Source organism: Urocampus carinirostris, chromosome 15, assembly GCF_059441175.1.
Source record: "Urocampus carinirostris isolate Australia breed hairy pipefish chromosome 15, RoL_Ucar_1.0, whole genome shotgun sequence".
NCBI lineage: Eukaryota > Metazoa > Chordata > Actinopteri > Syngnathiformes > Syngnathidae > Urocampus > Urocampus carinirostris.
Genome location: NC_142363.1, coordinates 16,242,331 through 16,256,394, shown reverse-complemented (window position 1 = coordinate 16,256,394; position 14,064 = coordinate 16,242,331). Strand labels below are relative to the sequence as shown.

Below are 14,064 nucleotides of genomic sequence, written 5' to 3'. Positions count from 1 at the left end.
ACTCAGATCTCTGAGGTCAAAAGGGTATGAAGTGGTAAAATTTAAATGACCCACGTCCCTTAAATACAGCTTTAGAAAAGGTCTCACCAAATACTTTCTTGATTTGGATGTTTATATCTGTCAGCATACTTAATTCATATGATCGTCTCATAAACAATCCCTGCAAAAGCCTTATCGTGATAAGCTGTGTTGGAAGAGGGGCTAGGAGCTTTCGAGGTTGACAATTGGAAGAAGATCACCAAAAGTGGGAAGTATTTCAACCCAGTCTAGTTTTGAGAATCTGTAATTCTGCATTAGATGCCAACAAAAAGCAAAACACTTAGTTTCATGAGCTAAAGAACATATTTCAACATTAACAAAATCAATTTTTAAAAAATCCTCATATTGTACGATGAAGCACAGTTCCTGCCCTAGTGTGTCTGAAAGCCAGCCAAAAAACAAAAACAGAATTACCGGCTCATATCCTGTTCACTGATGTGAGGGCTTGGATGAAATATCCTGTCGACATTCATCTTTCCCCAGCGGGTGGCGGAAGCTGAGAGCCCAGGGTCGACTGCTGATTAAATGCGCTTAATGGAGCCCATTCATCTTATTCCCGTTATATCCACTGTGTTGTTTAAACACATACAATAGCCAATACAACATAAAACACTTGTTATGTGATTATGCTGCCGCGCTTGACCGTGCATCCCAAAACCTGAGGCTGTTATGGAAGGATAAACACTTCAAGTTCAGAGAAACGACAAAAGTAGATAGAAGGATTGGATGGATGCTATCTATGCATCCATTCATCTAATATATCCATCTATATCTATCTATGGATGCTAAGAATCAATTCGTCTGCCTGTTTGTCCGTCCGTCGGTCCATTGATTTGCTACATACTCCTCATGACAGTTGGCCTGGGAGCTGCCATATAGATATTTGCTAAGTAGCTCGCTCGATTGATAAAACACAGTTAGCTACCATGCACCAAAATAGCAAAGCTTAAATAATGAAATGGGTTTGTTATACTCAATCTGTTTTCCAATAAACCATAGCTAAAATCACCATTTTTTGTTTTTAATCTTTGGCATACAGCATCATGATGTGGTATGCTGAAAAGACAGAAAAACATACAGGGAGCCATCAACACAGTCCAGAAAAGCATCGGCTGATCTCTCCCCAGTCTGCAATACATCGCAGGTTTGGGATACTACAATAGAGCCAACATCATTGTGAAGGATGCATCTCAACTGGGACACCACCTCTTTGACATGCTGCCCTCTGGTAGGGCACCACAGGTCCTTATAACAAGGACTAATAGGATCAGAGTTTCTTCCCCAAGGCCATCCCCATCCTAAATTAGCGCACAGGACAGACAAATATATGACTATGTATAGGAAAATGGGTATTCATATATTACTTATTGACTTATTTTGGTATTATGGTACTTCTTAGTGTTATCACTCTTCAAGCGCTTCCTTGTAATAGTTTTACTTATGTACTTTGATTTTTTTTAAATCACATTTTTCTTTTTGAAGTCTTTTTTCATGTGTTTAACCTTAAGTGGCATGTCCAATTTCATTGTAAACACCTTTCACTACGTTTTTATCCTTTATGTTTTGTGATGAAGCATCAACTTGACTTTGTATTGAAAACGGGTACTGATATATTTTATTTATTTACTTATTTTGGAATTATATTGCTACTAAATGTAATAGCAATTTTTGCACTATTGCATTTTTCATTCCACTGTTTTTTACAATGGACTTACAATTTAGGCCAGTCTCCAAACACAATTTTTTAATTTTTTTTGCAATTTATCCTGCCTTTCTTTTTATATTATTTTTCTCCTTTGTCTTTCATACGTGTACAACCTGGAGTGACATGTCTAATCTTGTTGTAAATAATGTTCACTGCGTTATCAATGACAATAAAGTCGATTCTAATTCTAATACGATATATTTGGCCACTTGATTAAGAATCTATTGGTGGAATAGTCAAATTAAGTTTAATAGAAGGGAATTAAGGATATTTGGAAGTATTATCTTCAACAGTTACGTCATCACTTAAGTCATCCATATCACATGAAAATTGCCCTCATATTTAGGTGATGACATCATGGTGGGTTTTGATGTAGATGTTGGAGGACAGGAGAGAAGAAGTGTAAAGAGCCTGAGAGTGTGGGGGGTGCTTGATAAAGAGGTCACCTGCTGCCTCGTGATGAAAGAAAATCCTCTGAGACCATCATGAGATCATCTCAGAACCTGTCACCATTCTAAAAATACAACACTAGCGCCACCTACAGACTGTTTATCGTCCATAGGTTGACCAGCTGGAAGAAGCCCTGTTTGCGTTTGCATTCTGCCCCCTGCTGGGTAACAACGATAAATACAAACTGTGTTAGAAATACCTCAAATTAAATGCACGCACTGATATAAATACATTTTTTTGAATAAAACACTCTAAGCAAAGTCATTCCTGGCACTGTTTTATTTTTTTCCCATCAAAATATGCACAAATCTGCAAAGCTACTACATACAAACAGCCATACAATAGCAAATCCACGTTTGCTGTTCCAAGAAATCTCAGACATCATTTATACAACACGTATCGTTTGCATTGTTGCTGCATTCAGCAAAACAAATAAATTACATTTTCTTCTCTCAGTCCACTTACAATACAATAAGAAAAGACAGCAAAAAGGGTTTGCATAGCTTATTTGTAATGTAGACTTGCTGCTACAGTATAAGGCACTTTAAGGGGAAGAAAGACATTTGTTTTAATTAACTCTGACATAAAAGTTTTTTGCCTCTACACTTCACTTGCAAGGTTACACGACAAATGCACTTCACTCTTCTTTTGGCATTAGGTCAACATTCTCGAGATAATTATGTTGTGCATAATTCGACTGACAAATTGCCTGGTAAGTTTCACACATACACACACAAGTACAGATCCCTCACTAGAATTTCTCAGACATCACAACATTGTGCAATGATAGGGAGTGGGATTTATGCAGCGTAAAAGGCAATGCTGTCAAAAGGGTCCCCGAAAAACCCAAACCCGGTGAACCAGAGCCTGACATCTGAAGTGAGCAGCGAAGGCGGGCTCAGGTGGTTGGTATCGCCCAGAGCACACATCAGGGCAGTATCACAACCACAGATGGAAATAGTGTACCAAGGAGGCTGCAGTCACCCTATCCGAGCTGATCTTCGTACTGCTTGCGGAAGCAGTCTCCGGCGGGGAAGAAATCCCAACAGCGCTCCTGGTACATCTTCCATACATAGGACTCCTAAATCACACACAAACACAACTATGTTATAAAATGCAATGTGCATGGTCAATATTTTAGCACAGGGGTCTCCAACCTTTTCCAAGCTGAGAGCCATGATTTTCAAATTAGTAATAAGTTTTATGGATTTCAAAAATAACAACGTATCATGTTATTACTATGTTGTTACTATGTAATGTCTCAATTCGCAGATCCGCCAGCAGCCTGTGACAATACTAATACTAGATTCTGAATCAAAAACTATTTTGTTCCAAAAATTTGAGGATCACATTGTACAATAGTATTGGTTTATAGGAGAGTTATCTATTGGTGGTGACATAACTCAAATCTAAATGCAAACGATCTTGTTACAAAACTCATATCACCTTCAAGTGTGCAGTTCCAACAACTGAAATTAAGCATGAACAGTAAATGATCATTTAAAACGGTTTAGTCCACAAATATGGTTAGTTAGCTTTGGGGATGTAGGTGAACAGCATCGTATATCCCCAGTCATGTTTTTGAAAGGCACCAGGTTGGAGACCCCTGTTCTAGCCCTTATTATTTTATTTCGATCTTATCTAGTTTTGTATATAACAAATAACCCTAAACCCGTACCCCCAAAACTAACCCTAACATTAGCCCCTAAGCCTAACCCTTTTACCTCTTACCCTAACTCTGACCCTCTTAACGCTAACCCCTAACCGTAACAAAGATAACGCAATGTCATTGAATGGTATGTAAAATAAATGTACCTACTCCTTTATGTAAAATAACTCTGAAATGATAAATGATCCAATTCAAAAACATTACAGGTGCATTGAAAAAAGGTGTTGTTACACACATATATGTTATAACTAAATATAAGAAAATGATCAAATATTCTTGGACATATCTTGGACTTATTTCAGCGCAAATGACGTTGATATGGAAAAACTGGCATGTAGCAGTGTTGAGCTGTCACTTTGTGGGTATCTTTTCGTCAAATGCATTGTGGGAAATTGAGTCTCTAGTCAAAGCACTCTTTTCACCCATTAATCTTTAGCGGCCTGATATTTTAAGCTCTCACGGGCCAATTAAGATGATGGGGCGGTCCATATTAGCCCCCTGGGCCATGAATTTGACACATGTGCTTAAAACTAACCAACTAACCCTATAAACCCCCCTAACCCTAAACCCCTAACACTATCCCAATTCAAACAATTAACCGTTATTGTGACGCTCTAACCATAACACCCATAACACAAACCTCAGCCCCCAAACTTTAACCCAGGCACCAAGTGTAATCCCGCTTAACATCTTAACCCTAACCTCACCCTTTAAAATCTAGCCCCAGCTCCAAATCCTTAACCCCCTAACTCAAACTTATCAACCACCCCTAAACGTAACCCCTAACCCTAACCACTAACCTAATCATAAGTCTAAAACTGAACCCTATCCCTTCACTCTAAAGCTAGCGCTAACCAACTAAACCCTAACCCCACGTTGAACTAATTTTATTTTTCAAAAAATATAAAACAATATTTCATTTCATATTAATTTTTTTTTTAAATGTACTTATTACTTGTACTAGTACGACTATAAGTAGATATAATAATGACAACAATGTTCAGTTTTATGGGCAGTTTTTGATTACAGTGCATTTTATTCAATCACCTGGCCAGTGTGCTCAGTCTCATCCTTATTGATGAGGTACATCAGGAAAAACCTTCAAATAAAAAACATTTGATGAGTCAAGTATCTATGAAAGTCATTTTTTGAGGAATTTGAACTGTAATTTAAAAAAATACTCACAAGTAATTTGCCAAATTGTGCTCTTGCAAAGTGTGAGTCTCAAAGCCGTGAGGAGTTGTGTCGAAATAGTCATTCCCAATCCCACAGATGAAACATTTGGTCTGATGAAGGAGGGACACAAAATCATTATGAAACATTCATCATGTGCATTTTTTTCCCTCACCTCCATGTCCTCTTTGACTTGCTCCTGCTGATCTCTCAGCTCTCCAAAAGCATCAATAATCAAACCTGGCAATGCAAAAAATAAAATAAAGACGAATACTAGAGAGAGTTCCTAGGTTGAGTCTCACCCTGGATGATGGCTAGGAGGATGACGATGACGAAGAAAAAGAAAGTGATGTCGAAAAGGATGCGGTAAAGCTCGTAAGGGTCGCCTGCCGGATCTTCGATCTCGTCCCCGATGCCTCCCCCTGCCCTTACGCCGACATACATGTGGAATAAGTAGCACTGCCAATAAAAAGGGCAAAGTTAGAACTGGATAGCAATAGCGCTACGAGTCGTACTCTTACAGTCATCATGTCGTCACACTTCATGTCCGGCTCTCCGTCATCTTCGCTCTTGTTGTAGAACTTCCGGAAAAAGTTGAAGGCCACCACTGTGTAGAGGTAAACCACGACCGCCAGGAGACCCACAGTCAACACCAGCTGGGCACAAACACAAAGAAAACCCCTTGGGTTTGAATAATAATATGGATTCATTTTTATTTACTTCTCTGCAAAAACTAAACGAAAAGACCATAAACGCAAAATCCAACTCTCTAACGCTAACCCTAATTTTTTGTTTGGAATAGGAATGAGCATAAAATGTTAATCATTAAGCTCGGCTGGACCGGGCTTCTCTCTCGCTGTTTATTTGTTTTATTTTTCTTTTGTGGAGGATCGGCACTGTTCAGCGCACTTAGTTTTACTCAAGTAATTATTTGGATGACTACTTTTTTCTTCTACTTGAGTAATATTTTTCTGAAGTAATAGTATTTTCACTTGAGTCACACACTTCAGCTGCCGAAGTACGTATGGGGTCGAAGTGCACCTTCTGGTTTACTCCGGGCCCTGTCCCTTATATCAACTTTATCGGTAGGGAGCAAGCTGGTTTGGGCTTCTATACCCGCGGACCGTGTCGCGTCGGATTTTTGGCCCGATCTTACCTCTAATAGGAATACTTATCCATTTGCATATTGCTTCTCTGCAAGTGTCAACTAACCCTAACCCCTAATCCTAACCCCTTACGCTCTTACCCAAACCTTGTGACCTTAACCATTTACCCCTAAAATCCTAACATCAATATTGTATCTTATTATCAATAATTTGATGTCGACATTCCTTTTTATAAATAAACAGGACAGGAAAAAAAATTCCAAAGTGTAGCATCTCAGTCTGACCTGCTTGCCGTTATGGGTGACGGAGGACAAGATAGTGCGCAGAGTCTTGAACCCCATGGCGATGTCCAGGAGATGTGCAGCAAAGAAGAAGTTGTTGTAGTGACCCAATATGGACATGGTCGTGTACCACACAAGGTACAAGAAAGACTGGTACAAAACGATATTTGAATTTAACCCACATCGCTATCATTCATTTATCCATACATACATTCAATCCAAGCACCGCACTTACATTGTCTGTAAAAACAACCCCCAGCTTCCAAATGTGATACATTGTATCAATGGAGCTTAACCTTTTCATAGAAAAAAAGAGTGGTCAATATTTTTAAGTGGATGTCTCCTTCAAGGGGGCATCTCATACCAGGAAACAAACGAAGCCTCCTTGGTGACAGCTTCCTCCGTCGGATTAAAATCCAGAGCGCTTTTGTCCAAGCCAAGAAGCTCTGCAATCCTCTCAGCACCATAAAGATCGCCGTATTTTTTGATCACCTACAGGTGAAAAATGAGGGGAAATTTAGAATGAGTCCACAACAGTTTGAAAATTGAGGCAGTTTCTGGTATACATGGATTACATGAATAATGGGACCAGTTATTGTTTAGAACTTGGTTTAAAAAAACAGCATGCATAATTCCAACACTTGAAGTGTGTTGCTGTAGTTTGTAGTGCAACCAAAAAGCACCAATAAGAATACAAAATTTGGGGACTGAAAAGTGACCGAAATGTACCATTTTGCTTTACTTTTCTTGTGGCAGCAAAATGGCGGACAATTATGGCATATCCCTTTAGCTAATGTTATGTAAAATAAATGATTATTTCTCGACCTATTAGTATTGTAAAAAGGGCATGTTTGTTTGATAGTTCATGCTTATCATTTAAATCCATCTTGTTGTTTTAAATGATTGAAAAATTCACTATGAGGCACTAAACAAAAATATTGTCCCTTTAAAGGCACCTGCGAAAACCATTAAAAGTACTTTATTTGGTTGAGTCGCAACAGAGTGATATGTATACTCAGAAGATAATATCATCTTTTAATTTTAATACGGATAATATGATTTTTTTGAGGAATAAGATTATGAGTATGGTTTTTAGGAGAGGACTGTATGAGAGTGTGGCTGTGCCAACTGTGTTGTATGGTGCAGAGACTTGGAGCCTGAATGCAAATTTGAGAAGGAAAATTAAATGTTTTTGAGATGAAGTGTTTGAGGAGTATGTTAGGAGTGACAAGATTGGATATATTGAGAAATGAAATTGTGTAAGACAGAACTGGAGTAGTCGTGGAACTGAGCAAGCGTGTGGATGAGAGAGTACTAGGTTGGTTTGGACACATGGAGGGGATGGGTGAGGAGCGAATGTTGAAGAGCATCTAAAAAGCAGAAGTAAATGAAAGGAGACCAAGAGGAAGGCCGTGATTCACGTGGATGGATGGTGTTATGAGTGTACTGCAGGAAAGAGGTCTCAATGAAGTAGAAGCTAGGGCTCTTGTTGGTGATAGGAATGAGTGGAGAGGTGTTGTAAAAGGATAGTGGGATGTTTAGACGCGTTCTAAGGGATGGGAAAGGCACCTGTATGATGCGGCAGGGGTAAACCAGTGAAAGCTGTTGGGCCCTGTCGTTGAACAGAAGAGTGTGTTGTGTCACCCTGACCCGAGTGACACGGCCGCTTTCTTGTGTCCAATTTCATCTGGGGGGACGAAAGCATGACCAACTTGGGTGCCGGGGTGCTTAACTTGTTTGGGTGTTTGGGCATTTGGGTTGGCCATGGTTAATTTGTTTGTGTTTTTTGCTATTTTTTCGTTTTTTCTTTTCTTTCTCGTTTTTGTGTATGTGTTTGTCTTGCTGTCGGTTACCCCTCTTGAGGGATAAGGCCAGGGTAGATAGATAGTTGGATAGATTTTTTAAAAATATTCTTTTTATGAGACTACATATTTAATTCCTGTAGAAGAGTATTTATATACTTTTTTTTTCATGTCAACTAACTCATAGTATAAATACTTGAAACACATTTAGCTCTTTTCAGTTAATTCCTTCCAAATCCAAGCAAAGTTCCAGTGCTTCAAAAATATTAACAATGCATATAATATGAAATATTTTGGTACAAGCATACTTATAAACCACCTTCAGCTTACCTTTCGTTTGACAAATTTGTCCCAGTAGTTGTTAGGGAACGAACTGCAAAAAAAAACTCGTATGAAAATTGGTTTTGATACTTCCAAAATATTTAGCAGTGATCTTTATAAGCTGGTTGGACGTACGGCGTATTGATGACCAGCCGATCCCACTGTCCTTTAATGTCATCATCTGAGGGCTGCTCTGTGATGTAGAGTCCGGCAAACTCCAACTTCCTGGCGATCTCCTTTTCGCGCTTGAAAACCACTAGAGGAACCTTACATGCACACAAAAAAATCACATGTTAACATGTAAAAATAGTCTCGTTCTGGATTTCACCTGGAAACAAACAGTACACGCCAGCATACATGATATTATCTCTTTTGCTGTCCGACCAATAGAAATCTAAGATGTCTTTAGCCGTCAATGGCACTGGATAAATTAAAATGTTTAAAGTCTATAGCCATTAATGGTTGTGAATAAGTGATGCATTTTTTTTCCTTTATAGAAAAGCTGTAGAGTTGTTAAACTTAAAGCGTTCCCGAGTGATTCACCTAAGGTTTTACAAGCGTTTGTCCATATAGTTAAGTGTTGACACGTTCCTTGGAGAAGTCTTAGTGTACCTTCAGATAGTAGTATCCCACTACACACAAGAAAGATATAATAGTGTGCAGGATTGCCAGACAGCGAAGTGTTGGTGCCATGTATCCAGTACTCTCTTGTAAGATAAAATATTCAAGAGAGCCGTCCTCTTCCTCCTCGTCCTGCCCAATTCTTCCTCCTCCGTTCCAGGGGTCCACATCGTCAGAGTTATCCCCAGTAACCTAAACACGAAACAATGATTTATTCATTTACGGTTCTTGTGTTCTATTTCCAGACCCTTGCAAAAGAAGCATTTGACTCACTTTATAAAATAGAAGAATAAAGTTGATTGCAAATGCGACGAAGAGTGCTAAAAATCGTAGATTGTAAAAGTTCCTGGCCAGGTAGTTCTGCAAGATTCATAAATGTTCAATCCAATCCTTCAGCCTTGAATCGGACAAGTTGAATTAAACTGACCAACATCTTGGTCTGGTAGACTTCCAGCCCAGCAAAGAAACTGGCTGTGAAAGCCTCTGGTGGTTCCTTCTTCATGGCAAGTCTCTTTTTGGGGACTTTCTTCTCCAGTGGAAGCTCAGGAGGAGCTTCATCTTTGGCCCTGTTGTGGTCCTTCTTTTCACCGTCATCAGAGCTTTACCATAAAACAATCGGTCAGAGAGACACCCAGGATGAGGCATCATTTTACAGTGCACAGAACACTCACTCTGCTTTTTCAGAATCTGATTTGTAGTCTCCATTTGAAGACCTCTTCTTCGCAGCCAACTATCAAAAACAACATAGAGATTACTTTGAATTTTGGATTGCTGAATTTTCACAATAAACCATTATTTTAACCATTCATCCATTATCTGCACCGCTTATCCTCAGTAGGGTCGCGGGGGTCCTGGAGCCCATCCTAGGTATCTTCAGGCAGTGGGCAGGGGACACCCTGAATTGGTTGCCAGCCAGTCGGAGGGCACACAGAGACAGACAACTCACTCGCTCATTCACACCTGGGGACAATTTAAACTGGACAATTAACCTGACATGTTTTTGGGATGTGGGAGGAAACCGGAGTGCCCGGAGGAACCCACGCAAGCACGGGGGGAACATGCAAACTCCACACAGCAGGTTCAATCTCATGACCTCAGAACTGTGCCACACACGCGCTAACCACTGTGTGGGTTTATCAATGAAATTTGTGAATTATGTATTACTGTGCAGAGCATCTGCAGAAACAAAGTGAGACATTGAATTCTTCTGACTCATGGCAGAGGGTGATGTGAAACAAAGGAATCTGATTTGACACATATCTCAGCCCCAATGATAGAATTAGTGATACTATTAGCAGGCTAACAGCGAGAAAAAGCCATGCAGTATTTTCTTCTCATTGCAATGACAATTTTCATAATGGAGGATTGCTAATAAGTTTATTCTGTTTTAATATTGGACACCTACAAAAATGATTGCATAGGATTCCAGTTTGTCATTTGACTATAAGGCCTCACTGTTGTTTGTTGTTTTGACTATTATGCACTCTTTACGTCATTGTCACTATAGGTTGCTGTTCTTTGATTTCCTTACCCTTTAGGGCGGCTCTGCTTTTGTAACTTAGAAGATTTAATCAAAAGAAAGGGTTCAGGTTAAGGCTTTTAAAACCGGTTGGGATATATTTGATGTCTTATCTTCTTTTTTTAGTGTCTACTAAACTGTAAACATATCAATTACCTATTTATTAATGTTTTTTATACAAAAGAAGCAAGCAGCGGATAGACTTCATCTATAAGTTAAGACCAAAAAATGTTTTCCTCCTATGGTATATATTTCTTTCTTGCACAGTAATTCAAATAATGACTAATACATAAGCTCCCCTACTTACGACCATTTGACTTACAAAAAACGGTAGCCTAGATGGTAGGGCGCCCGCTTTGAGACTGGGAGGTCGCTGGTTCGCGCCTCGGCCGAGTCATACCTAAGACTTATAACATTGGTAAATGGCGGCGCCCTCTGTTGGCTGCGGCTGCATCGGCTCGCTACAACGGGTCAGGTGTATCGACATTTCGTTCTGTGTACATTGTTACAAAGAATGACAATACAAAGGAAATTATTATTATTATTATTATTATTATTATTATTATTATTATTATTATTATTATTATTATAGATACGAACATTTTTTGGGGATGTCAAAAAATACCCAGACATTGCTGTAAGTTAGATTTTGTAATGTGTGCACCTTTATCCAAGTAGTGGACGGTAATGTAATGCTTCTTTCCGCCACTACCAACCTGTAGTGCTGTGAGAGGTCACCCAGCATCCACCCCGAAGAAGAAATCCGTCTTCGTCTTCCTAGTTTGAGTGTAAACATTCTATACCGTAAGAACTTTGATATTTTTAATGTTTAATAACTCCTGCATCCATTCAATATGGTTGGTGTAAAGTGTAAAGAAGAGGCGAGCTGTTTCTTTTTGAATGAAAGTGGAATAAGAAAGCTTGATGCGGTTGATGAAATGGTTGATTCGCTTTTTTTTTTGTCCACTTTTTACCACGGAGGAGGAAGTCCCCTAAATCTTCACAAAGTAAGTTAAACGTAACTTTATTTATCATTATAGTCAAGTCAAGTCATGTTTATTTGTATAGCCCTTAATCATCAGGAGCCTAAAAGGGCCACAGAATGTCCACGCTTGATGTGTAGCTTTGTTTTTCAGTACTTAGCTTTATCATTCAGCATGCTTTGTAATGTTATGGAGCATATTATTTTATTAAAGGTTTATTTTTCAGTTTCAAAAACAATACAGGTTAATTATACAAGCCTTAAACATACTTATATAAACCTTAAACATACATTCCATTCAAAATATAGCGCTGAAGCAACTTACGAACAAATTTAACTTGCGAACGATCGTCGGGAACCTCTCTCGTTCATATGTAGGGAACCGTCTGTATATAGGTACAATTTGTAAAACTGACTGTGCCTCACAAACTTCAAACCTCACTGCACATCAATTGTAATTTAAAGTTTTGTCACTAAAGAAAAAGATCTTCAACTTCATCCTCAATACAAGGGCAAGCAAAAGTTTACATCAAACATAATTTACAGTTCATGTTTTTTTCTCTATTAGATCACACTCACCTGAGCCTTCTTCTGCCTGACAGCACTGGCAATGGACGGTGCATCGCCCCCAACAACCACCTCAGAAACATCCCCCAGTCCCGGCTCGACTCCGTGTTTTCCCTCTTTTTTGGGCTGGATGTTGAGTAGCTCAGCCATCAAGTCTGCCTCATCTACGTTCCCCTGGTTCATGTGACCCATCTCGGTGAGTGCCGATGCCTCGAGCGCTTCCATCTTCTCCGTCTCCAACACATCTCCATGGATTCCAAACTGAGTGGGATCCGGCATGTTACCCAGGATGTCCGTGACCTTCATATTCTTCGCCCCCTCCACAAGGCCACCCCCAAACATGCTGGTCCACAAAATATGAAAGAAGCCCCAAATCAAGCTGTAAACAAAATGGAGGAGGCCAGCGATGATCATCCAAAAAAAAGCGAAAAAGCCTTGTACTGTCTCCCTCACACTCATCTTTCGGAATTTCCTGTATTGCCTTTTAATGCTCTTGAATGTGAGCAGCTGGCGAACGTGAAATATGTTTTTTCTCAAAGAAACACAAGCGATGGTAAAAGCTGACGAAGACTCGAACATAACGTTCTCCTCCTCTTCCTCGTCCTGGTTCTCTGCTATGCCTTGGTTGTCTTCCTCTTCCTCTTCTTCCTGACGCTCAACCGGGTCCGGCTCTGAAATCTGAGATGCCAGCTGCATTTCAAATATGGTGTCCTCACAGAAATTCACAAACAGTTCCATCTTTTCGCTTTCTCCCCCTTCGTTGACGACATCAAATATGAACTGACGCTTGGACTCCTTAACCTGCGGCTTCTCCCACTGAGTTCGACTCGACTCGCTGATGTCAAAGTAAACTCGTTCGATACGCTTAGCTCCCCCCATGATCTCAATTCGACCCAGGTATGGTTCAAAGTAGCTTAGGACGCTCTCTGCAAGGTTCTGAAAGGTGGCAAGACGGGCGTCGTGCGGCATGTGCTCCGAGAGGTTGGTCAGCAGAACAGCAACATTGAAGCCGATGTCTTTGGCAGGCTCGTGAAACCTTTCCACAAACTGCACGTAGTTGAACATGTCGTTCTCATCAGCCTCCGTACACGAGAGGAGGAACTCAATCTCAGACTGTGAATACTGCTTCTGGTTCTCCATGGACTTTTGGAAATCTTTCTTGGAGATGAAACCTTTATTCTCGGTGTCATAGATCTTAAAACTGTCGGAAGTGGTAAGGTCTTTCAACTTGAGGAACATATCAAAGAACTTGAGGATCATCTCTACGTTGCTGGATGATTCCACCAGGGTGTCCACCATTTGTTTACCGATAGTCCCGTTGACAACATTTCCTGTGATAGAATATGCACATTTTGTTAGTCAGAATGTCACTGTGCACATGCACAGATGTCACAAACGTCACCTTCAAGAAGAGACAGCATCATGACAATCATGTCTTTCTGCAGGTCCAGCAGCTCCTTTAATAATTCAATTTGACTGGAGTCCTGTTTGAAGATAAAAAGTAGGAGTGAGTTGTTGACAGCTTCCTTTGAACTGTGCTGTAATAAAAAAAAAGCGCTTCAAGGCCTTGAAGTGTTCGCCTCAGTAAAAATTATCGATCACAACAAGATGAAATGTTGTTTTTGGTGTAAAACAGATGTTTGCCAACCTCTTTAACTTCACAATTTTTCATTTTTCATCCGAAAGTGTTAAAGTTTCACATTGGAATATAAATATTACATACGCAATTGTATGTAACGTATTACTGTCTGCAGATGCAGAGTGAGTCATGCAATAATCTTGCTTCATGGCAGAGGGCAACAGTAAGACCAAGGATTCTGATTTGGCTT

General features: G+C 39.8%; 1 protein-coding gene across 1 annotated transcript in view; it reads right to left on the bottom strand.

Annotated features, from left to right (window-relative positions):
- Positions 1-2,455: 2,455 nt before the first annotated feature.
- Positions 2,456-14,064, bottom strand: part of LOC148351699 (ryanodine receptor 3) — a 168,800-nt gene continuing 157,191 nt past the window's right edge. Inside the window, exons 88-104 of the mRNA XM_088353681.1 lie at positions 13,638-13,719; positions 12,248-13,566; positions 9,839-9,897; positions 9,595-9,766; positions 9,441-9,527; positions 9,159-9,359; positions 8,682-8,812; positions 8,556-8,598; positions 6,788-6,915; positions 6,659-6,719; positions 6,427-6,573; positions 5,558-5,692; positions 5,339-5,495; positions 5,212-5,276; positions 5,049-5,149; positions 4,911-4,962; positions 2,456-3,275 (exon numbers count right to left, since the gene is read on the bottom strand). Of these exons, the coding sequence (XP_088209807.1) occupies positions 3,180-3,275; positions 4,911-4,962; positions 5,049-5,149; positions 5,212-5,276; positions 5,339-5,495; positions 5,558-5,692; positions 6,427-6,573; positions 6,659-6,719; positions 6,788-6,915; positions 8,556-8,598; positions 8,682-8,812; positions 9,159-9,359; positions 9,441-9,527; positions 9,595-9,766; positions 9,839-9,897; positions 12,248-13,566; positions 13,638-13,719 (3,036 nt within the window). The 3' untranslated portion in view covers positions 2,456-3,179. The remainder of the gene's footprint in view (positions 3,276-4,910; positions 4,963-5,048; positions 5,150-5,211; positions 5,277-5,338; positions 5,496-5,557; positions 5,693-6,426; positions 6,574-6,658; positions 6,720-6,787; positions 6,916-8,555; positions 8,599-8,681; positions 8,813-9,158; positions 9,360-9,440; positions 9,528-9,594; positions 9,767-9,838; positions 9,898-12,247; positions 13,567-13,637; positions 13,720-14,064) is intronic.